Source organism: Crotalus tigris, unplaced genomic scaffold (genome assembly GCF_016545835.1).
Source record: "Crotalus tigris isolate CLP2741 ecotype Arizona unplaced genomic scaffold, ASM1654583v1 scf7180000024370.6872682, whole genome shotgun sequence".
NCBI lineage: Eukaryota > Metazoa > Chordata > Lepidosauria > Squamata > Viperidae > Crotalus > Crotalus tigris.
This window is the reverse complement of record NW_024100540.1, coordinates 6,422,984-6,448,942: the sequence shown is the minus strand read 5'-3', so window position 1 is coordinate 6,448,942 and position 25,959 is coordinate 6,422,984. Positions and strand designations below refer to the sequence as shown.

Sequence of the window (25,959 nt, the reverse complement as noted above, 5' to 3'; positions counted from 1 at the left end):
ACTCTATAGGGGTTGGTTGAAATGGTATGTGGGCTTTGAAGGTCTAATGCAAATATTTTAAAATATTCTTATCTACACATATAAATATTGTAGTCAGTTTCTAGTGGCATTCCCACCACATAAGTACTGTGAAAAGTAATCAATTCCATCTTGCACTTGCCACAAATGGGGCCAGAAACCTTGCTAATGGACTGGAGGCTCCTAACAATGATTCCCATGTTAAATAGAAATTCCAAAAGCAAGTTTAGAATTAATTCAAGGTTCCTGCTAACAAATAAATGAAGATCATTGCTTCCTAATGTTCAGTTATTCCACTGTTCCAAGCTGCAGAAGGACTTGGAAGCCCTATGAAACAAAATAGGTCAGGTATGTGGCTGAGACCACAGATACTATATTTACTTTTTTAAAGTCTGGGGTGCAGCTGGGCACTATACATAGTTGCTTTTGCTCAAAGGAATGGCTACAGCTTGTGGGCTGCTTTTCCTTTCCAAAAAATGTCTACAGGTTTAATTAAACTTCTGGAATAAACCAGTTTTGGCAGGAGACACCACCTTATCAGCAGGCTAACTGCTTGCTTTCCAAGTAAGTTATTAGCTTTATTGCAGAATTGTAGTTGGATATCAAAAGGGATTAATGTCTGAAGTAATTGCTTTTTGGCCTTTTATAATTGTAAGAGGAAATACTTAACGTGTTTTTTTTCCCCTCCACTCTTTTCCTTTCCTTTTTTTTTCTTTTGCATTGCAATAAATGAATGGACTATTGCATGTAAGCTGTTTATAATATAAAGTAGGAAATAAGAAAATGAATATAACATGGATTGAAATGGATTTGTGTCATTGTCTTGATTTTACAAGATAAAATCTTGTGAAAATGGGTTCATTTGCAAAAGAAAAAAATGCCTTGCTTTTCCAAAGCAGAAACAAACAAACAAACAAAAAAAGATTTGTGCAGTTTTGAAAATCTCCATATGCACTGATATATATGTGCATATAAACAATTTCCTATAGGGTTGATTCAGAATGTGCAATATATTACCAATTGTCCTGTTCACTGACCTCCATGGAAGTATATTTAGAAGAGAAAAATAAATCTGTGTAACAAGTGTGATGAACCTTCTGTGTGACTTTAATTTGTTATCTTTTTTGCTAGGTGAAGATGGGCATTTTGGCTATTCTAATTCTCCCACTGCTTGTGGTTGGAATTAGTGGAGTTATATACATTTATCGGAAAGTTACTCAGCTGATGACAAAGTCTGCTGTGCAGAGCAAAGTTGTAGTAATCACTGATGCTCTCTCTGGTGTGGGCAAGGGTAAGAAGTGCAGCAAATAACTCATATTCTATAGTGTGTGTGAGAGGGGGGGAGAAAAGGAGAGGGAGAGGGTGAGAGGGAGGGAGGGAGAGAGAGACTGCAAAAATAGGAATTTCCTCCTGGAAATTTTAGGAATGTTTGCCTTCTGGAATTTAGCCATTTGAAGCATGACAAATCCAGGATTCTTAGAACTTCAGCATCCCTTCCTTTAAAAGAAGCAGGGAGATGTAAGCCTTTGTGATTATAAAAGAAAACTTGGAAATACAAGAAACATTAAATACTCAGAAACCAGTATTATAGACCAGAGTTAAGGCTTCAGCCCTATAAATGAGTATGGAAGCCATATAAATATGTGTATTTGAGCAGAAAGGGCCTTCTTAAGTGAGCATATTAAGAATTTCTCCAAATTACTATATTTATTCTTATTCATCAACAAATTTCTTCCTACAGAACACAAGTCTACTGTATGTTCTTTTGCTCAATCTGAAGCATTGCCTTCTAATGGTCTCTGTGTGCATTCTGAACCTGCTTTAATACCTTGTCTGCAAAATTCCAAATGTTGCAATTGAAATAAATTAGAGAAAGCAAACATAGACCATGAGGCATGAAGATTCAAGAGAGGGAGGAGAATTGTGCATCAAGAGTGTATGGTCAATTAATCTAGTGTCCAAGAAATTAGATTCTACGTTGCTTGGTGTTTGTTTGGAGCCAACTTTCAGAATTCCATGTCGTTAAAATTACCCACATTTTGCACAAACTGCAAACAGCCATAAAAGCTATATTTATTTACTATCTCTTACAATGCAACTATTGAACAGTGTGTTAGAAAGGATAGTACTTGGACCCACAATTAGTTAGAAAAGTGCCTCTACAAACTCCTTGTTTTAGGAGAGAAAATATCTATTTATAGTTGGCTGGCTGTGCTGTAATGGTGAGAACCATTTGCACACACAGGACCTATGAAGTGGCAGCAATCTGATATAAATAGCTTATTTCTGTAATCCCTAAATTATGCACTGGTGGTGAGCTTTAAGATCTTGCACCAAGCAGCTGAGGTATTGAGGGTTATCTTGAAGCAAAATTATTGGCAGATCTTGTAGTGAAGACGTTGAACCTGCAGCCCTGGTTTGGTGAATGGAGGAAAATCCTAGCCAGACAAATGTCAGGGGAATGGAAAATGATTCCTCTCAGAGGTATGCAGGAGGTTTGCTGCTCTGCTGCCTATTGGAGGGAAGGAAACAGGAGATGCCAACTGAGAAATCATCAGGGTCATGTGCACCATTGGCAAACATACTGGGAGAAGTGCATCAAGTGATAGAACAAGATAATTTTACACTTTCATCCCCAACAGTGAACTTTGCAGAACTCTTGTGTTTACTGGAGCTGGAACAGGATGGAAAGTGGAAGATTTATGAAATCTCTTGATAAAAAGGTTGAGATTATTCTAATTTATAGACAGCTATCTTAGTCTATTCTATTCAATTGCTTAATTTTATTGTCAAGTTTCCCTTATAAGAAGACTGTTCTATAAGACTCATTCTATAAGAAGACTGTAATAGGTTTTTATTAAAGGGAGAATCTGTTTTAAATATTTTGTGCTTATTTTCACATAAAGAGAGAATCATATTGTAATTGACTTCGTGCAACCCACTAAACTTAAAATTGTGTTAATTTTTAACACCTGTGTTGAGTAAATCCAGGAAATCAAGTTAATTCAATAAAGTTTGATTCAGTTAATGATTTTATTCTGGCTTTTGGACAGAAAACCATTCATTCCTTCCAAGCTGCCATTTTGTCTCTTCTCCTGCTAGACAATATTTCCTGGTTTTCTCTTCCTCCTTCCGTTATGTATGCAAGATGGACAGTGATAAATATTTATATGTTATATTGTATATAGTATGTTTAAATGTATGTTTAAATGTGTGTTATCTATGTGTACACTTTGAGAGCAAGCAACTAAATTTCATTTTTAATGTGTGCCAGATGGATGATGATAACCTTTATTGTCATTTTTTATTGTAAAAAATGACAATAAAGGTTATCATCATCATCCATCTGGCATTCCATGCTGCAACTACTGAGCATGCTCTGTGTGTCCTAGGCTATTTCTTATGAGATTTCCAGGGATGGAATTCTTTCAATTACAAGATGACAATAATTGCAATCATCATTCAGTTGACTCTCCCTTTGGCATACTTGCTACATTATTCAAATGCATGGAAATATTGGCTTCCCAGGATTCCCAGTCTTGCTTTCCAAAGGTGGTGTGGAGAGACCTTTTCAATGGAATATATTTCCAGCAATTCATTTCCAAGCTGCAACAGAGGAAGATAAAACTTTTTCACCACATCCTTTCTGGAAGATGCCAGAGACAGAGCAAAAATGCTGGTCTGGTATCTCTCTGTATTTCTATATTAAATAGGGAATATTAAATCATTTTTACCTCACCCAGCATAGACATACAACTGCTCCTGTCCTTGCTATATCAACATGGCTGAGCTTATAGTTAACTAAGAGAAATGGCTATTTAGCTCCTACAGCTGCAGGTCTCTAACTAAGCAATGTTTCAGGCTTGATGATTTCACTTAACATTTTTGCACCCCTCTCTCACTACAAAGGATCTACAAAGGAAACATCATGACTTCCTTGCATTTTCAGATCTATAGCCCAACTGTAGTAGTCCTGAGTTCTAGCTGTTGAAGTTAGTACCAAGCACAAGTCTACATAGAATCCTCCAAGCAAATGGAGGTACAAATATGTTCAGGCAATGTCTGGTTTATACATTTGTTTGACCATCCACAAGATCTGTATTCAAAGCACAAGGAATTCCATGGGGGAGGAGAGTTTATCTGTTTATGCTGAGTACAGGAAGAATATTTTTTTTCTTTTTTAGGGTTGAAGGAATGAGAACAGATATACTGTATTACAATCCCAATTAACTGAATTATTCCTTGGTTTATCTTCCAGAATGTACACAAGTATTTCATACAGGAGGAGCAAGGCTGATTTTGTGTGGGAAACACCTGGACAAATTAGAAGCTCTCGGTGATGCTTTAAATAGCGCGGCTGATCCTACTGCAGTAAGACTCTTGTATATCCTTAAAGATCTCTCTATAAAGGCAACAAAAGAGACACTTACTCTAGAATGGCCAAGCACTTTTTTTCAGGGTTTTTGAATTGAACATTTCTTCCCAACAAATTAATTACTCAGAGATTCAATCCTGCCATTAGGTAGAAGGAGGGAGGTTTCCTTATTTATTTTCATCTTACCTTGAACAAATATGGGTGACACACTGTCTCCTCTGCTTTCCTTAAAATTGCTCATTGGTCTTAGATGCAGGGAAGGAAAATGCTGGCCCCTTACCATAACTGAACTAAAAGACACTTGCTAGTCAAACTCAGGAAGGCAAATGTTTTTCCCTGCTTCTACTATAAAGGAATTTGAGGGATCAGCCTAAAAGTTGAGAAGGTACATACAAGTAAAAAGCAAGTGGTTGAAGAAATTATAGGACAACAGAAAACACATGGAAGATTATAAGATTATATTCCAGCGTTCCCCAGTCTGGAAACTTCCAGAATATTTAAATTATCATTTCCACCATCTCCACCTGTGCATGAGAAATGAGGGCAGCAGTGTTCCAACAACTTAGTTTTGGAAATTGTTGGAATGCTGAGGAAGGCAGTTAAGGATTAACTTACTGCCTTATGGACATTGACAAATTATGAAATCTGATTTTGTTCCTTTAGTACTCACATGTAAGGATGTAAGAGATGGACCTTGTGTCATTTATTTATTTGTTCATTTGTTTATTTATTATATTTCTATGTCACTGAACTTGCCAAAGAAATTCTAGGCAGCTTGCAATTAAATGATAGCATTTAAGCATAGCATAGTAATGGTAGGAAAATGCATATTTTGCTTGCTGGAGAAACACTTGTCTCAAATTGCTAGAGATGCACTTGTTTGAAGATAATAGCAACCAAATAAAATTCATTTAATAAAATTCACATTTAAATAAGTATTTAATCTTTAATCTTGTTGATGTACCATAAAAAGATCTGTTAGGAAGACACATCATGTAAAAAAAATAGAATAAGGATAACTTTCAACTAAATAACTTTTAGTGATTAAGGGATGGCAATAGACCATAGGCTGTTACAGGCATTTTCAGAAAAATACAGATTAGTATTCAATATTTCAAACAGTATGCAGGGCATTCGATATAGATGTTGCAATATTTTTAGTGTTAGATCAAAACAAACTTATTTCCCAAGGCAATTTAAAATTAGTTTTATTGCCTCTCTTTTCAGTTGTATGCTTTTGTTGTCTCACAGTATTGTCTTATATAATGAATGATCACACTTTTCATTAAATGTTACTGCAAAATATCAAAATTAAGGTCAGTCTAATCAGTTTGTTTTTAAATGATAAATGAAAGATGCTGCTAGAGCTGGAGTATATCATCCACATTTTTTTTTTTTGCATACAAATAATCACAACCAGTTATTTCCAAATTTCCAATATTTCCATGTGGCCAGACAAACTGACAAATAGGTGATTCTGGATTTAAACAACAAGAGTACTACCAAATTTTTAAAGCTGACACTTTTTTTTCCTAAGGAACTATTACTAATTATATTTTTAATACATTAGTTCTACTTTATCTTTGGACCTGATTTCCTTCTACATAGTCATGCTCATCTGATAAACCCCATTTCCTTTATTGTGTGAGCCATATGACTGGGAATTTTGGGAGCAGAAGATCCAAAAATAGGCAAGTCACCAAACTGGGGAAAGTGCTTTATTGTCTCACATAGGAATTATCTCTCTCTTCTGTATTGTTAAGTATTATGTTCAAAAAGTACTGAGATATCTCTGTCTTATAGTACAGTAACCCCCAAACCCTCCTTCTTTTGCAGACATTTACACCAAAGCTTATCCTTTTAGATCTCGCTGATGTAAACTGTATCCAAGATGTAGCTAAAGAAATCCTGGATTGTTATGGATGTGTGGATATTCTCATTAACAATGCTAGCACAAAAGCCAAGGGGACAGTTCAAAACGTGTCACTGGAACTTGACAAAAAGATCATGGATGCCAACTACTTTGGACCTATAACACTCACCAAAGGTATATAGAAGACTGTCTATCTTATTGTATTATGTTTTAGGGATTCAGGTAGTCCTCAATTTATGATCACAATTGAGTCCCAAATTTCTGATGCTAAGTGAGACAGTAGTTAAGAGAGTTTTGCTCTATTTTATGGCCTTTCTTTCCATAGTTGTTAAGTGAATCATTGCAATTGTTACGTTAATAATACAATTGTTAAATGAACTAGCTTCCCCATTGATTTTGCTTGTCAGAAGGTCACAAAGATGATCACATGACCCCAGGACACTAGAACTGTCATAAATAGGAGTCAGTTGCCAAGCATGTGAATTTTGATCACATGACCACGGGGATGCTGCAATGGTCATAAGTGTGAAAAATGGTCATAAATCACTTTTTTCAATGCCATTGTAACTTTGAACAGTCACTAAATGAACTGTTGTAAATCAAGGACTACCTGTATTATATTTTTGCTCTTCAAAGGGAGGAATCCTTAGTCATTTTATGTATATACATACAACAAACTATCTTAATTTTATTTCAGTTTAATTGTCATGCCTTTCTTCGGATAAGCTCCATGATATAGAGGTCCACACAAATCTAATTGCCTAAGACTCTCTGGAGGGAATAAAACGTATCTGTAGGGCAACTTGCTTTCATTTCTAATAGCTGTTTCAACTCTTACTTGATTTGACTTGATGCATGTAACCACTTCAAATACCTCTAGTTACTGTAATCTATCATTTCACATGGAAAAGTGGAGGAAGGAGAGAGAATTGGAGGTGATTAAATCAAGAAAACTGAGGCAGTGACTTTAGTCATTTGTGCTTACATATGCCTTGATTGCAAACTAGGATGCATTGTGGAATTATTCCAGAGACTTGCAGAGTTTGATGAGAGATTTATTAATGAAGGGGATTTGGCAGAATATTGCTTGCTGGTAAAGCATTTTCCCCTAATAGTACATGTATCTAATGACTGGATTGCTGGGGTCAGCCTTACTGGAGGTGTTTGCTGTAATGGGACTGAGTCAGCCCTGACCCCTGGGGACTGTATGGAAAAATATCTGTCATCTTAACCTTTCTCTGGTGATAACTACAGCTGCTTTGGTCTTTGATCATAAAATCAATCTGATCCATTCAACAAGTCATTCAGTTGTTGACTGATTGATTACACAGCTCTTCCACAGAATTTCCAATTCTAATATTAGCCATCTCTGGGAATGTATTAGTTACAATAAAAAGGAGCATACAAAGGGGCTTATGTGGTCCAAAATTGCAGCCGTCATTAAGTGCAGCAACCTAGCCTCTGTCCTAAGTATCCACACAGAGTTTTGCAGTGTACATTCTGGGACTGCTGTGTGCTGCAGAAGCCAAATAACATGTGGTTTAGGATCCATTGGAGGTGTTTGCATCCAGTTAACCAAATGAAGCTTCCCTTTCTTCAAAAAAGACTATACTGTGTGTGAGGATGGGGGAGGTGTAGAATTCCATAGGGTCTAGTTTACACGTTTTTGTTAAATGTAACAAGAATGTCTGAGTACACCAGTTCAAAAGCTGGGATTTATTCTGTGTGCTCTTTGTTGCAATTCCTCACCCCATAACTATACTAAGCACATTTATACCTTGCCCAGTACTACAGCAAGAGTCTGACCCCATTGAGAACTTCTTTTTGGAGTCCAAGGGGAGGTTAATCACATTGCTTGGGTTTGCTTGTTAATTTTTGTAACAACTCTCCGTGGATGAGTTCATTACGGCTTTATGTCCTGTTTCTGAGGTCTTCAAAATAGTTTGAAATGAATACCCCATTGAGAACTTCTTTTTGGAGTCCAAGGGGAGGTTAATCACATTGCTTGGGTTTGCTTGTTAATTTTTTCACTAACAACTCTCCGTGGATGAGTTCATTACGGCTTTATGTCCTGTTTCTGAGGTCTTCAAAATAGTTTGAAATGAATACTAACCTTAGACCCCCCCCCCAAAAAAAATAATTACTATTCATCTGAAAATATATCTCAGAGATGTGGTTTATCAGGCAAAAATAAAAGAATGAGGAAATACATAAACTCACCCATAGCTGTTGGAAATCGTACAGTATCACTCACCTTTTAAATGCCGCTACTTCTCAGATTACAGTACATCCCTGCTGTTTCAGATTGTAACTGGCCTGCATGTCCTGCCAGATTAATAATGTGCTTCCATATCACATGGATCTGACTCAAATTTAGATCATAGTACATTTCCAAAGGTTTCCTATTCATTTTGTAATATATTCACACAATGTTATTGAGTGTCCAGCCCTCCATTTGCAATCCTGTATTTCCTCTACTGCATCTTCCATCTCTCTTCTCACTATAGAACATCTATTAAAAAGATAAATGCCAGATAAATGCAATCTTTTTTTTTAATTGCTAGTGATATGAATCCTCCATCAGGCAGCATCCCAAACTCCTAAGCAGCAATTATAGCATGCAGAGATCTCATTCTAAAATGAGAAATGATATGGAGTTTCCATGCAAAGGTTATGTCTTATGTCTGTCTTAGGACACAAACTCATCAGCTGAATAATGTCTGTTGCCAACCACTGCTGGTGCACAGAAAGGAAGAGAAACTTCAAGCAGTCTTTGGAAGACAGTCTCTTCCCACTTCCTGTAGTTCTGCATTGGGTTAGACAGTGCATCCTGCCTTTCAGCATAATTAAACAAAAGGCTTTGTGACTGGCAGTTGACAAAAAAGAATGCAAAGAAGAAATGGACTGGTTTAGCATGTAGTGGGAACTGTTTCCAAACTGAATGAGCTACGGCATGGACAAGCTCATTGTTTCAAACTAAAGGATGCATATATGGTTGGTTGTATAATTATTTACTACGTGTAAAAGAAAATACAGGGGGAAAAAACCTGTAAGTAGTTTAATTACAAGCAGCATGAAGAGCCCAGAGTCATCATTTAGGGGATATGAGTGGCATAAACATTTAATAAATAAATGAAAATTTTAAAAAATGATGAAACCATGCTCAGTAATAAATCAGTTCTAAAAATACTAGTTTAGAAGAGACCACATGCTTTGCATACATTAACACATGCGTTTTAATAGTTTTTTATAAGATTATTCTTGGAAGTGGATGGCCTTCTCCATTTTTTTTTACCCAAAAGATATCAAAGTGGAAGTATTTTTAGCCCTCCCATAAGCCAAGATATAAAACAAAATGTACAATTTAGCTATTGCTTGGATTATTTTGTAAAGCAGGCTTGTTATCAACTTTCAAGTTTGTAGATGACATGAATCACCCTAATAATGATTGATATAAATACTATTTAAGAAAAAAAAATAATCTTCCTCAGTGGGAAGCAATTACTGCTACTAAAAAAATACATTAAATATTCAGACTTTTCATGTTGCTGTGATTAGACACTAATCTATTTATAAAAAAAAGACAGAAGTAAAGAAAAGAATTGTGATTTTAAAAAATAATTTCGTTGTTGTTTAGTTGCTAAACATTTTTAAAATGCACACAAATGAATTCCATCATTATTATCTGGATAGCTAATGGCAGTGAATGTGAGGTAAGACAGTTCTGTAAGATAGCCTAGCATTATAATGCCAATTTTGCAGGCAGGGGAAAATGATACACTACTTCTACAACAGTGTTTCTCAACCTTGGCAACTTGAGGATGTGTGGACTTCAGCTCCCAGAATTCCTCAGCTGGCAAAGCCTTACCAGCTGGGGAATTCTGAAAGTTGAAGTCCACATATCTTCAAACTGCCAAGATTGAGAAACACTATCTTACATATAGTGTTTCTCAAGCTTTCTCAACTATTATTCAGGTCTCTGCCATGCTATTTTGTTTTAAGTAAAATGTAATGGAACAGTTGAAATTAATTGTAGTATAAAGCAAAGACTCCCTCAAGTTGAGCTCTGGAAAATACATGGACGTATCCGTGTAATTTTCAAAGCCTTGATAGGAAAATAATTTGCCGTTGCCTTGTTCTGTTTTTATTATTTATTTCCCAAACTAGCCTATAGCCATAGGATTTACTGATAGTTTCCCCATCCAATTATGACCCAGGTCCAAGCCTATTTAGGTTTCTAATGGTTGGCACACTAGACTAGGGCTTTTCAACCAGTGGTATGCATATCACTGGTGGTACTTTGGCATCTGGCAGGTGTACGCATATGATGGATTGAAAAGCACTGTAAAAAAAAGTATATTAAAAAAATGTAAAAGTGGATGAGGTGAAGCAGAGGCAGCACCGCACAGGCCTGTGGGAGAGTCAGCTGGAGCTGCAGTGTTGCGGGGGTTCTGCTGAGAGCCCAGGATCAGGATCGGCACACGCAGCTCCAGCTGATCGGCACTTCCGGTGGCCTTGGGGGTAGCTGCAGCCGCATGCAGTCTTCAGGTGGTGATTCAGCTGGACCTGTGTGTGGTGTTTCTGGGACTCTGCTGAGAGCCCAGGATCGACGCATGCAGCTTCAGCTGATTGGCACTTCCAGCAGAGCAGAAAAGAAAAGAAGGAGTGGGGAGAGAGGAGAGGATATAAAAGGAGGAGTGGGGAAAGAAGAGAGGATATAGAAGGCGGAGGGGGAGAGAGAAGGGGATATAAAAAGAGGAGTAAAACTAGTACTTTTTTCCTTTGTTTTACAGTTTGTAACATTTTATTAGATTATAGAATAAAATATGAAAATACAAAAGCAAATAGTAGGACACAGTAGGGAGGGAAAAGGGAAAGAAAAGTGAGGAGAAGGGCAAAAAGAAAAGGCATTGACTTCCGACTTCCTCTGTTGCAATAGAATGAAGCATTAACATTGAACTTCAACTTTTTACTTTTCCATAATAGTATAAACTAGCCATTTCTATAACAACAAATCAATCTAATCAGTAAAACCTAAAATTCCCCTCGCCCTTTTTTTTAGTCATCAAGTTTTTGATACCTGATTCAGCACGGGTGGTACTTGAATATTGTCATGTCCTAAAAGTGGTACAATCTGTGAAAAGGTTGAAAAGCCCTACACTAAACTGCAGCAATGTAATTGGTTAAAAACTTATGAAATTGTTAGGGTTAAAAAGTGGTGATGTTTAACAAGGCTGTAGATTTTTTTTTTCCAATCTCCTGGAATGGGGTCTTTTCTCCCTTTGAAAAAATCTCTGTGTGGAAGATATTTTATTGAAGATGTGGCTGCTTGATATGTTGTCTCATATTGTAAAGATCTCTATTGGGCATATTTAATCTCTTGTGGGTCACCTAGAAGAAATTAGATTAATTGACGTTGCATTGATGAAAGCAACCAAGGAAATTATTTATTTCTTTATCATATTTATGCCCTCCCTCCCCCGCATGACATTCAAGGGAATTAGCAATTACCTAACTGCTTTTCAATTGATCAGAAACATTTCTGTTTTATCTGCATTGATCAGCAATGCATTTTTATTCATCCCAGGCACAATTATCAATTGCTCTTTTAGGACCTGAACTGTTTTCTCAGCTTTCAGTTCCTGAGGAATGTAACTACAGGTAGGAAAAAAAAAATATCTGAATCCTGTGTTTACCACTGAAAAATGCATACAGAGCAAAAAAAAATGTTTCATAGTTTCTATATAGCATAGTGTAAGCTGATATTATATTGTGATCCTTTCATTTGCTATTGGTTTAGAGCAGGCATGTCAAACTGCTGGCCCATGCACCGGATGCATCACGCCAAAACCGTGCCCACCCCATTGCCGGCAATGGGGGGAAAGTCCCGATATGTTGCGCGACGTCATGTGACGTTGCGAGTTTGACATGCCTGGTTTAGAGGATCAGAAATTAGTATTTTCATATCTGTTAATCTGAAATGATTTTCTCTCATATTTTGCTCTCCAGCTTTTCTTCCCAACATGATCTCCAGGAGAACTGGTCAAATTGTGCTAGTCAACAATATCCAGGGGAAATTGGGTATTCCCTTTCGTGCAGCCTGTGAGTTTATGAATTTAACTCATTTTTTCTTTTTTATTTCTGGGCAATTAGAACAATATGAAACTTGAGGTCTTCCATTTAGAGTCTAAAACAACTGGAGAATCTTAAATATTTTTTAGTTTCTCTGAATCTAGCTATTATTAAGAGAAAGCCAAAGAATTTTAGTTTCACCAAGTAAGAATAGCTTTCAATTCTACCACATGTTTTCTTCACTGATCTTCCATATTTGTCAGAAGATACAGATGGACTTGATCATCTGAATCCATGTATTCCTCCAAGTTATTACAGACAATGCCACTGAACAATCATTTCAGTTGTCTGAGTACCCCATTTGGATGTAGGCAAACATGCAATTTGCCTGATTTTGATTAAATGTATAGACTATAGTTTAGTTAATAGTGCAAACACACTCCGTTGTGACTAACTCAATGAACCATAATTATACACATCATGGTGCAGCGTGATGTGGGAGCTTTGTCATTGCCTTCTATTAGATCCTGTCTGATTGCAACTTTATATTTTAAGAAATTCATATGAAACCGGCATGTGGTAATAGCTTTGATTGTGTAGGTTATCTGATTGGTGGGAGGTTTTTTGTTTTTGTTTTGCTGAAATGATTTGGGGTAATGGATGCTTTAAGAAATCCTTAAGGGACTTGTGGACAGTCTCGTAAAGGTCCTAGCCGCAAGTCCAGCAGTACAATGCATTGGCTTAAATTGTGCTTCTCTCACCAATGAATCCAATTTTGCAAAAAGCTGGCAAATGTATTGTTCTTTCTTAATGCAGATCAAGGTAAGGAAAGAAATTGATAGATTCCATTGGTTTTATTTTCCTTCCCACCATATGCCACCCACTTATAGGAAATCCCCCTTAATATGGGATGGAATAAATTATTGTGAGCAGATGCTCAGAATGGCAGTTTTAGCCATCTGTCAGACTACCCAATCGATAGACTCGGAGAAGGACATGGAGAAAAACAGGAGGGAGATTTCATCTTGCTCATGGTAAGAGCAGCTCCTCCTCCAGACCTCAGAACCATCAGATGGAGAACCAAGAAAACCAATACTGAGTTTAGGTCTAACAGTCCCAAAGAAGGAGCCAATGGGATATTGTGATTGGCCAGTGCATAACAATAGTCATTATTTTGACATTTAACTTTGTCCAAATAGAATGGAACAGAAAAATGCCATCACACTTCCTTCAGGTATTACAAATAACAATGGTGAACTGCCTGAACATGGCAAATACAATTGCATAATACTGGTTCTAGAGATAGGAATGGTCAGATGATAGTCCTAGAACTTGTGTGTAGGTCCTCAGGAATAAAAGTAGTAAATATAGTTAAAGCAACAACATGTGAACTAGCAATACCAAGATGACAGAAGGCTGTCTATAACCTGCTTTACACTGACTTTGAATAGAATAAAGCTGGAAGGGACCTTGGAGGTCTTCTAGTCCAGCCCCCTGCTCAAGCAGGAGAACCTATATCATCTCAGACAAGTGACTGTCTAGCCTCTTCTTGAAAATCTCCAGTGATGGAGCGCCCACAATTTCTGGAGGCAAGCTATTCTACTGGTTAACTGTCCTCATTGTCAGGAAGTTTCTCCTTAATTCCAGGTTGTTTCTCTGTTTGATCAGTTTCCAACCATTGTTAGAACCTTCTACGTGCAGAGGGCTAGCACCTTTTTAGAGCATTATTTCAGTATTTCAAGATACAGGTTGAACATTTTTTCATGAAAGTGCTAAACTTGTGTGGTAAGGAGCCAGCATAAGACTTGACAAGTGCTGCAGCAAGCATTGGTTCAGCCTTATGGAATCAGATGTTTTATGGAAGCCAGGTTTCTAGCCTCTTCAGCAGCATAAGCCAAAAGAAACATGGAGGATAGTTTCCAGCAACTGGAGAAGGGGGGCCCTGCTTGAAGCAGCACAAAGAAGCCAATGAGAACGAGGCAGATCCCAACTGCTTACTACATCAGCAACCGTATCACTAGTGAACTGTGCCAGATTCAGTCCAGGAACAAACTATTTTGGAAGACAAGAGAAAACATGATTTTGAAACTTGCACTGTTAAAGACAACATTAAGCTACCTCAGATATGGGCTGGAGATAGAAGGGAAGAAAAAAAGCAATTATCAAGGTATATTCGTGGCATGAGGAAAATGAGGAAGCACGAACATGACTTATATTTTATTTTTTTCTTAGTATAGGAGATCCTGAATCCAAACATTAGACAAGCTAATGTGGAAGGATGGATGGATGGATTTTTGGATGGATGGGTATTTGGTATATTATGATAGTATGTTTCTTGCATGAATCTCTCTTTCTCCTAGATTCTGCTTCGAAGCATGCTGCTCTAGGATTTTTTGATTGCCTGAGAGCAGAACTGCAGGAATTTGGTGTTTGTGTCAGTACTGTGTCTCCAAGTTTTATATGTTCCGATCATAATCAGCTGCAGCCTAAGAACTGGGAAGGCGCTTCATGGAAAAGTAAGTCATTCACACTGGGATGGCGACCAGAACACAAGCAGAACTAAAAGATAAAAAATACCCAAGAAGACAAAGATGATTTAGGCAAATAACTTGCTGACAAAATTCAAAATCACCAGTCTTTGGAGACAAAGACTTGCGATACATTTCCTCTAAAGAACCTACTATCATCTACTACTATCAGAAGCATAAGTAATGATTTGTAGTTGGAATATAAGGCAGCACATTAACTAGAAACGTAAATTTTTGTTTTCAAAAGTAGGGAATGCTAATGTTAACTCTTGGCATTCATACATATTTTTTTCTGTCCAGTTAATAAATATGGGCAAACCAGTTGTAAAATACTTAGAAAATTCATTGCTGCTTGCTCTCAGCACAGAAAACAATACATTGGCTGTAAACCATTACTGCATCATAAGTAACAAAAAGTGAATGTTTCTGACATCCTTGTGATAAATAATGCAACTCCCTTCCTAACATGGCAACTAGCCCTTTAAAGAAAAAAAAATATGTCTTTTCTTTGCCTTTAAAATATAGAATTAAAAGTAAAGGAGAATACATCCCTCATTCTGACACCCTGGAGCAGTTTTTATCATTTAAAAAAAAGTTTTGGGTCTTCTTTTTATTGAGTAGTTTATTAAAAGCAACAAACATTAACCTGTCTGCCTATTTTCCTGGAACAACATTTCATCATTTTAAGATTCCTTCCAACATTTTTATTTATTCATTATTCTTTTATTTATTCTTTTCCTTTGAATTAGCATCTTCCTTTCATTCCTCCAAATTTCTTTCCTTCCCTGTCCCCACGATCGGCTTCATATTGTCTTTAAAATGAGACAAGAGCATGACACGTAGCAGCTAGTTATCTCTTTTAATACTTTCTTGTTTGCCCAATTCCCAGACTTCTTCAGAAAGTCAGCTTATGGTGTCCGCCCAACAGAGGTAGCAGAAGAAATTCTACGGACAGTGAACAGGAAGAAGCAAGAGGTGTTCATGGCAAACCCCATCGCAAAGGCAGCTGTTTATATTCGCACTTTCCTCCCAGAGATATTTTTTGCTGTGGTTGCTGCTGGAGTGAAAGAAAAACAGAAAATTGAAGTTGAAAACTGATACATCAAGCTCAGCTCCCTTGATAGAAGGGTTGTGCCGATTTTCTCTTGCAGAGGCACCTTGGAAGAATGTTGTATAAATCCAAATGAAGCAAACAACAAACAAACAAAAAAACAAAGTTATGTTTGAGGATCTGGAGGCAGTAGAATAGGATACGGCCTTTTCATCTATCATTAAAAGTGTACTGCTGGGCTATGAAAGAGAGCACAAAAGACATTTTTTAGAGTGCCAAGTGAGTCATCTGAAATGGGGCCTCTGGTTTCCTGGACAATTGCTATTTCAAAAGAGTTAATAGAAAGCATGAATTGTCTGCATGTTGGGTGAAGTGTTCAGAGCAGTGGTGAAGGTCAAGAGAATTGTAAACTAATATTGGAAAAATGAGGAATTTCAGCAATCGGGGAGAATATAAGCAATGGATGCATGGAAAAGAAATAGAGAGTATAGAAAGAGTATGAGGTTCTGGGTTCACACCAGAGTGCTTGGATCTTAGAAAGTAGATGGGTTTGACATTTAGGAAATTCTCACAGGAAACTGAAAAAGGTTTCAGAACCTTTGCCTTTTTGGTGTGATTAACTGAACCTTTCACATCTGCAGTAGTGCTAGGTTTTGATAGCTTTTAGTTCTAAAAAAAATAAGCAAATGTCTGGAGTGGGGATTAAATATTCCACATTTCAAAATGTTGCATTGCTTTCATTCCACATGGGTAGATATGTCCAGTTTGGGCCAACTGCATAACTTTTTAAAAAAATACACACCCGCAAGATAGTGGTGGGGAGCATATGATGAAATGCATATCATGATGTTATGACACATATCTTCATGATGTACCTGCTGGTGTCAGGTAAGACACCAGAACACAAATGTGTAAGAACAGATTATGTATCATAATGTCAGCATGTGTGTGTTGTCATTTTTTTACACAATTTGTAAAGCTTACTGCAACTGACTTGTTGCAGACAAAGCAACTGACCACTACTGATAAATTCATGTCTTCGATGAATATTGGCACTCATCTTCTGACACTGCCTCCTTCTCCTCATGCAATGCTACAGGTTCATAGAAATCTCAAAATGTAAAGACATTACAACTCTAAACAGAAAAGTATTTTTTTCCTTAACATTTTTATCTTTGCTGTGTCATTTTAGTAATAGTACAAAGGCAGCAGCAATACTCAAATTATCTCAGAAAGGTACTCCACCTTAAATTTGGAATTAGGGACAGGGATGGCAAATTCCAAGTCTTCTCTAATGTTTCAAACTAGAATGGATTGCAAGTGGATATTTTCATGAGGCTAGTTATAAATTCAGTACATTGCTAAACCTCCAACATCTATATTCACTGGTTATAGTTACGAGGTGATATGAACTTTTATTGATCAGATGATCAAGCTATACAGTCTCTTGGGATTTAAATTCTCAAGTGATATTTGTTGTGATGCACCTTCAGCCAGGCCTCCATACTGGACTGCAAGGAGAGAGAAAAAGGACACTATGCTAGAAACCAGGAAACTGAATTTTACTCCAGCCTTAGCCATGAAAATCGACTTTGGTTCAGTCATTTTCTCTCAGTCCAATCACCTCTCAGGTTTATTGTTGTGGAAAAAATAGGAAGAGGAAGGAGAATTGTGTATGTTCACCATCTTGAGTTACTTATAAAGTAATAAAGATGGGATAAAAAAATCTAATAAATAAAATCAAGATGAACACTAGAAATCCACAAAATATTAGTGTTTGCTATGTGTCTTTGTTGCCATCTAGTGGTCATTAGAATTTTTGGAGCCCAATTTGAATACTGCAGCGTATAATGTGTTTTGGATCTGGCTTGACTTGCATTTTCCCTCAAAATAATTGTTCTCCAAATAGGCCTGCCGTTTCCACTCCCCCTCCCCCCCACCTGTCAAGTAATAACTCTTGTAATTCCCAGTCAGCATGGCCCACAGTGGCACTAATCGTGTATGATAAGGGTGATCATGCAGGATCTTAAGTTAGGGGAAGCTTGAGACTGAGATAAAATCAGTAAAAAGTGAAGGCAGATGAGTGAAGTTAATCAAAAGGTTTATAGATAGAGATTACTTCTTTTTTAAAAACTGGAGAATATTGGCACTAGCTTGGTTCAGCTATTTTATATAGCAAATCTATGGGAGGTTCATCTGGAGATCACCAGATTGGGCAAAGTGATCTGTTTACCACAGAAATGAGAATGTTTATATTCTTACTATATGAATATGGTTCGTAGAAAGACTATGCGCACCTCTGCAAGTGTGAGGATGTCCATTATTAGTGAAAAATAATGGGAAGTAAATGGGAGTAAATGTACTCTTTGTGAAAGTGTTGCGTATGTGCCTGTATGAGAGAGAGGTGCTAAACTGAAAGATGGCTGCTGTTGGGCTTTTATTTGGTGCAATGTCTTGTAATGTTGGTTCCCAAACAATGTACCTTCCGGAGATGTGTTCAATCTTTCTTGACTCCACTGCCTGTTTATTTCTCTCCTAATCGCCAGTTGACATTTTGTTATGCTCATCAGTAAAAGCAATTGAAAACACATTCACTGATTTAGAAACAGCCATGAGGGAAACAGTGGATTAGCATACTTAAAGTTGTGATCCCCTTTCTTCCACATTTCAGGGCCAACAATCTTGCCTTGGGGTGATATAAATAAAACTCCGGTTTGAACAAGCTCTTGTCCTCTGCTCAGGGTTGCAGTTTCTGCCACTGTCATGTAAATTTGGCCACTGCTAATACAATGTCTCAGTACAATGTCCTCTTTTAAACTGAGTGGGTACCAAAGTAGTAAAGAAAATAGTTAAAATTGGAGCTAATCTAAGCTCCAAAGGGAGGCCATACCAGAGCTTAGATTTATGAGCTCGGCCAAAGAAAATTAGTCTCTGAGAATCAGTCACCACCCCACTCCCCACACCAATTCCTAAATATGGACAATCATCAGCTGCAAGATCAAATTGGTTTGGGCTAATTTTAATGGGCAAATATAGTCTTGAAAGTAACTTGAGCCAAGCAATAAAGAGCTTTATAGGTTAAGCCTACAGAAAGCCAATGCAGTGCCCACAGTTGTAAAATATTTTCTCTGCTGAGCCCTGGATTGTATATAGGCTGCTGCATTTTGAACCAATTGAAACTTACGTGATTTTTAAAGGCAAGTCCACGTTGAGTGCATTGCAGCAGTCTAAGTAAACTCTAATGAAAACCTGATTCACTGTAGTTAGGGCCTCAACTAGAGTCAAGTAAAGGCCTTGTTAGCCATGGCTTGTACCTGTTATTTCAGCAAGAGCTACAATTCAGATAGATCCCCAAGCCATAGAGCTTCTGGTCCATGGGTCATGCTACCATACCTAGCTACCCAAGAATCCTAATGGGCAAACTATAATGCCATCTTGCTAGGATTTAATATTAGATTGTATTCTTACATTCAGACCTTCACAGCTTCTAGACACCAAGATCTCAAGAGTATAATCATATGGCTCAAGTAGGTAAAACTATCATCAGCATACTGATAGTTTTGCACCCTGAAATAACAGGTGATCTCACCCAGTTAGTTCATATAGATCAGGGGTCTTCAAACTTGGCCCTTTTATGACTTGTGGACTTCAACTCCCAGAATTCCTCAGCCAGGCATGTTGAAGTTGAAGTCCACAAGTCATAAAAGGGCCAAGTTTGAAGACCCCTGATACAGATATTAAACAGCAGTGGGGAGAGCAACAAGCTCTGTAGCACTTATAGGGGAAGAGTCATCAAGCCAACATTCCCTCTCCTACTATATAATCCTGGTGATGCAGGATTTGCTATTAAACATGTGACAAAATACTAACATCCAACAGAATTCCTAAAGAATTTTAAAGAACAATGTATAAACTAATCCTGAGATTCAGAATATGTGCCTGAGTTACATTTAAATCATCATTTCAGATAATATACTATATTCAACTAATGTCCAAAGCCATATTCAAATAATATCCAAAAATCTAGCAGCTGTTCCATCTCAAAAACTATACTATAATACCTGAACATCTGCAGCAAAAGGAAGAGGCAAAATTATCTAAGACAAAAGATGAATGCACTGGAAGCCTTTTGGTTTATATAAAACATGCATAGATACAAGATGAAAAAAATTGCCCTCTCTGTCCTGGGGAGAATTAAGTAGATTTTTGCAAACTTCCTATCTGCTAGCAGGCCTCCAGGGTATGGTTAGTAGACAAAATTAGTGATTTGAGGAAATAATGCTTGAAACCATGTTGAAAGAAAGAATGATTAAGATAGTGTGGGGACAGTGGATAAAAATATTTTTTGTTTTTGTCATAACATTGGAGTTTTGTAATATGTACTTTCATCCAATTATGTCAAGCATGACAAATGTTCTCCTTTTCATGGTATTGGAACAATACCTAAACCAAGATTGTAATTTGGCCAAAAGTTGAAGAAGGGAAGAGTTCCAAGTAATCCATAGTGAACTGAGCTATTTTTTGAATCACTAAATTTAGAGACAAGTCAAATCTATGTTTTGTATATACCCCTACAAGATGATGTCAGGCATAAATTTGAAAAACTTGTAATTAATTTCTCACAACTTCCAATGCCTTTTAGGTGGAGCCCTTGGCAAAGAATTCAAATGCTAGGAAATCGAAGAGACAGTGCAACAAATAAACAGAGAATGAGTATGTTTAAACAAAAAGGAAAATGAAAAAAAAATGGTTACGTATGTCACTGAATTTGTTTATATGTTTCATCATCTGCTCTAAAAAGATCTGTTCCAAATACAAGATTATTCTTTTAAAGTGAATAGAATAAAACTGAAATAACACTGCTTTCCACAAAGTAATGCAAAAGACATTCAAAGGAAAAAAAATATTTCTGCTCTTTCTAGTCGTCATACATCTAAAAAGGTACTGTTTTTATCACAAACAGCAACTTTAAAACTCTTTTTAATCAACTCACTGCTGATTAGCTGTGAGCTATATTTCTGCACATCCAGGTGATTTTATTTGAGATTTAGTAAAATTCCTGCATATGGGTGGGGGCAGAATGGTAGCATATCAACCCAGTTTCAGACTGATTTTAAGATCAGAAACACAACCACTTAAAAATCTTAAGAAGCAAAAAACAAAAAAACAAAACACAACCAACTCCCAAATAGACCCTTATGGTTATATCATAGCATCACCAAATGGGTTTTCATAATCTTTCAGAAGGTTGAGCTTCCAGTCCTCAAACTGCCCATCCTCGTGTCACCTAAACATGTCACCTAAGGACAGCTGAATGGATGGATGAACAACACCCTAGAGCAGGGGTGTCAAACTGCCGGCCCACGGGCGGTTTCATCATGCTGAAACTGCACCCACCCCATTGCTGGCAATGCAAAAAGAGTCGTGATACGTCGCGACACGACATGTGACGTGGCGAGTTTGACACCCGTGCCCTAGAGCTTTGGGTAGGTAAATTCAACAAAAATACATCAAGCAGAACATCCAGATTCAGTCACAGTTTTGTTCCATACAGTATCAACTTTGCGAACTCTCAAGCTTCCTCTTTCCTCTATGTATTCAAAATGGATAATGATAAATATTTATATGTATTTATATGTAAGGGTGTAGGTATATACATATGTATGTATATAGCATGTCTACATGTGTGTTGTGTATGTGTATACTTTTGAGAGTCGGCAACAGAATTTCTTTTTTAATGTGTGCCAGTGTTTCCGCAGTAAAAAATAACAACAAAGATTATCTTATCTTATACAATAATGTTACAGTGTTAATGCTGTAAGTCAGTAGTTCTTAAATTTGGGCATATCCTAGGGTTAATGGAAGAATTTGTAACTACTTGCTTGTGAGTCAAGCATTCACTTTAGGTTTGCTGCAGCTGAGACACTTATGTTGTTATTGTTGTTTGTGAGAATAATGCCATTATCTGAGACTGGGGAAAAGAGCAACTGGGACAAACTGTTTATTTATAGCTTGCTGCTCATCTTGGAGTTTGAGGCGACTCAGAGTTTAAGAACTCAGTTTTGCTCTTTTTGCACATGTATTGTGATGTCAGACATTTAAAAAGACAATGGCATTGTCATTTTAACAAAATTTTCCAACCCTGACATGCCTTTGGCTGGGAAAGTTGCTAAAAGGCTATCTCCCACCAATTGTTTTTTTTTACGTCCGTCAGACAGGTATATCATCTCATTTTTTTTATTAAACCTTTTTTTATTCCCCAGCTAACAAAGAATTTACCACATGTGATCTATTGAGCAGAAGATGACTGGGAGAGAACGGAAACTTGGGGTAAGCAAAAAAGCAGGCCTCTTTATTATGGCTGAAGTACCTGGCTTGAAGTTCTGGTCTCACAGCAGGTATGAAATTAGCTGGATGACTTTGGGCCAGACACTCTTCCCTCAGCTCAAACCACTTCATAAGATTGTTGTTTTGGGGAAAATAGGAGGAGGAAGGGTTATTGTATGTGTCTGCTGCCTTGAGTTATAATAACATTAAACGCATAATATAATAAATAAATTAAAAAGTGAACTTATGATTTATGGTTAAGATGATGAGACAAGATAGATTATAGAAAGAAAAGAATAATGCTATAACCTTAAAATAAATGTATAATTGTACTCATTAACTGCTGTAAAGACAGAAGTCATCGCTATGAATTTTTTTCTTTTCTATTTTTAAAACTTTTTTTCCCTTTCCTGCACTTTAAGCTTTCTTTCCGATATCTTATATATTAGTTTGTTTTCGTTTTATTTTCCTTTTTTAAAACGTGCAATACAATTACATAAAAATAATAATGTAAGATTAGATAATATTAAATTAAACACTTATTTAAATAAACATCAACACTAATTGTATTAATATATTATTTGGCGCCACGTATGCTACAGAAATCAGGACTGTTGGCTGAGTAACCACGGCCAGCAGCTGCAGGACTACTGAAAGAAAAGGTGTTTTTGTTTTTTTTACCTGTTGCGAATTTAAGTCCAAGGTGAAGAGGATATCTGAAAAGAATACATTAGTTCTGGAACGGAAGAACTAGAGGAAAATCACAAAATACAAAGGCCTAGAAATAGAATCAGCAAACTGTAGAACGACTGTGGCAAAAGAAAGGAAAAGTAGTGTCAATAACTATGGGCACCTTAAGTGCAATCCGAAAATAACTGAAAACCATCCCCGTTATTCACTTGCAAAAATCAGCTTTATTTGCAACAGCTTACATCTTGAGACAGCTTTAATACCATCAATCAATAGCAACCGCTTATTCCAGGTCCTTGGGATAAAATCTCTAGGTGAATGAAATCGCCAAATCCAGTCTTAAACATGTGACTGATTGTGCCACGAACCATAATAATAATAATACATTTGTTTGACGATGTCATTTCCCTTGGGTTGCGTTTGCAACTGTCTTCTGCGCTATTTATGAATCGCATTAGATTCCTCGGGTGTTTCTCATTTCAGTTTTCATTGGTGGGTTTGGGAGGCGCTGAACCGGAGAGGCTGTTTTTAGAAGGAAAGAAGTTTGATATAAATAATCAGTTCGACGTTTTTAATTTGAATCCGAAACTTCAATCCGGTCTGAAGACTGAAAAAAAAAATTGTAGGTTAATTTGCGACCGGAGTAAGTATGAGAGAATCGAAAGCGTTTGCATCGTGGTTCCATGGTGTAATGGTTAGCACTCTGGACTCTGAATCCAGCGATCCGAGTTCAAATCTCGGTGGAACCTGTCATGTAAAGTTTTTTTTATAAGATAATTCCGGATTCCATTTTATGGACTGATGGGAAAAAAAAAAGGAAGAATTAAGAAAAATATATTTGAAAACTATTAGGTCAAATTTTTTTCATTTTGACTTTATGTATTTCCATAATGGAAATAGTCGAAAAATCATGGTGAATTTCGGTCGTTTGGTTAAAGGGCTTTTGAGTTATGCTTTTTAAAAGAACACGGAACAGTTTTCCTTATAGTTTCTCAAATTTTTATTGCTCAACAGAAGATTGTCATTCTGAGAAAAGTTTTCTTGTAGGAAATGTAACAGCAAAAAACTCCAGATTTCAAAGGGAAAGGAGGAGGACGTGCTAATGGGGGACTTTTCCAAAATAACGCCTGTCCCGTGGTTCTATGGTGTAATGGTTAGCACTCTGGACTTTGAATCCAGCGATCCGAGTTCAAATCTCGGTAGAACCTAAGTTTGCAGCATAACGTTTTAAGGGAGCGTTTTTGTTTTTAGATAACAGCTATTTCTTGAGAACAAGAAAATGTGCCTTTATTTGAAAAGATCTTTGCAATAAACGTACTACGCTGTCTTATAAGATTTGCTTATTTGCTGATCCTATTCAATTAAAGGCAAAATCAATTGCTTGGGTGCAAAAAGTATAAACTGGAAACATCGGGGTCAGATGAAAATTCTCCAGCTGGAAATTTTGCTGTGATATTAATTCAGGAGCGCAGTGAGACATGTGCAAGTCTGTACGTTGGGGAAACAAAACAACCATTTCATAAACACATGGCACAACATAGAAGCACAAACCCATCAGGATAAGATTCAGCAGTCCATCTGCATTTAAATGGAAGACAGCAAAATCCACATTTTGGACAGAGAGGACCTCTGGTTTGAAAGAGGGGTCAAAGAGGCCACTATGTCAAAATTGAACAGAGGGGGAGGGATACGACATCATCTATCTCCAGTCTACAATGTAGTCCTTTCAACAGTTCCAAGAAGGCTCCACACCCATTTGCACCACTCAGGTGACCCTGAGGACACAGGTAAACTTCCAGGTAGCCTCAATAACTCTCTAAAACAGTGGTTCTCAACCTTTTTAATGCCGCGACCCCCCCCAACCGGTTGTAAGTCGAGGACTACTCAACCGGTCGTAAGTCGAGGACTACTCAACTGGTGCAGCACCGTTTGCAGAGTGGGACTTTTGGCAGGCTCAGCAGGGCAGAGACAGCCTGGAAAATTCCTATTGGCTTTTGAAAGCCATTAGAATTAGACTCTATTCAAGAGAGTCTATTCTATTGGCTTTCAAAAGCCAATAGAATAAAAGGGAGTAGCACAGCTAAGGAAAAGGGGGAAAAAATGGTGGACTGCGTTGTTTGGCGACCCCCATGAAATGGTCGTTCGACCCCAAATGGGGTCCCGACCCACAGGTTGAGAACCACTGCTCTAAAACAATGCAAATGACCAGCTGCCTGCAAGGAATATAAATTCTTCCATTCCCCTCCATCCAGTCAGAGCTGAAGAAGCTTCTTGGATGAGAAGCGAAATGTCTTCAAAGGAAAACAAGGATGTCCAGTTGCTTCGTGAAAAAGCACCTTTCTGATTATTCAGGAACGTTTTCTGGCAGACAAAAATCTGAAGGGTTTCCTCCAGACTTCTTGGCTGCTTGATTTTTTACAAGACAGCGTTTTTCATAATACAAGCAAGGATCTTCTGGCTGCGTAACGGTGCCTAAAAAGCAGATCTGCCTGAAATCGGGGTGCGCGCAAGAGAGAGAGAGCGAGTGGGTGGGTGGGTAGGTATTCTCACCACGCTAATCCTCAGGATGAAACCTGAGGTGGAGAAGTAAAAATGTGTATGTTATTAAGAAAGATTTGGAAATCTTCTGATATAACTGTAATTATGAGCAGGATTAGGGTAGATTTCTTTTTTCGAAAACATGTTTTCTTTTTAAAACGTTCCTTTAATGCAAGGAGAAACATTCTCATTCTGCAAAAGTGATGACTGAGCAGAGACCACCAGGAAGCAGAGAAATTGGTCTCTGTAACTTTCTCTAGAGGAATTTGGATTTAATTAAAGCTTGTGCAGTCGGGAAGCCTCCCTAAGCTTCTACCTTTAACTACCAAAATCTGGGCTAGTTAGTTGCTTACTCATGAAGAGCACCACAAATATGCATTGTAGCAGCCAAACATGACCAGAATGCAGCCCAGGTTCTTTTAATTCAGGGGTGTCCAATCTTGACAACTTTTAAGACTTGTGGACTGCAACTCCCCAAATTCCCAGA

The 25,959-nt window shown here is 37.4% G+C and overlaps 1 protein-coding gene and 2 non-coding genes across 3 annotated transcripts; all 3 read left to right on the top strand.

Moving 5' to 3' along the window:
• Positions 1 to 427: 427 nt before the first annotated feature.
• DHRS7C (dehydrogenase/reductase 7C) lies at positions 428 to 18,428 on the top strand. The gene is made up of 7 exons (XM_039328093.1): positions 428 to 582; positions 1,150 to 1,309; positions 4,277 to 4,389; positions 6,230 to 6,440; positions 12,276 to 12,368; positions 14,699 to 14,854; positions 15,756 to 18,428. The coding sequence occupies exons 2-7, from the start codon at positions 1,156 to 1,158 to the stop codon at positions 15,962 to 15,964; spliced, it is 936 nt and encodes a 311-aa protein (XP_039184027.1). The 5' UTR covers positions 428 to 582; positions 1,150 to 1,155; the 3' UTR covers positions 15,965 to 18,428.
• A 5,183-nt stretch (positions 18,429 to 23,611) lies between these two features.
• Positions 23,612 to 23,683, top strand: TRNAQ-CUG. Its single transcript has one exon. It is a non-coding gene; the product is annotated as a tRNA-Gln (tRNA).
• Positions 23,684 to 24,070: 387 nt separating this feature from the next.
• On the top strand, positions 24,071 to 24,142 carry TRNAQ-UUG. Its single transcript has one exon. It is a non-coding gene; the product is annotated as a tRNA-Gln (tRNA).
• Positions 24,143 to 25,959: the final 1,817 nt, after the last annotated feature.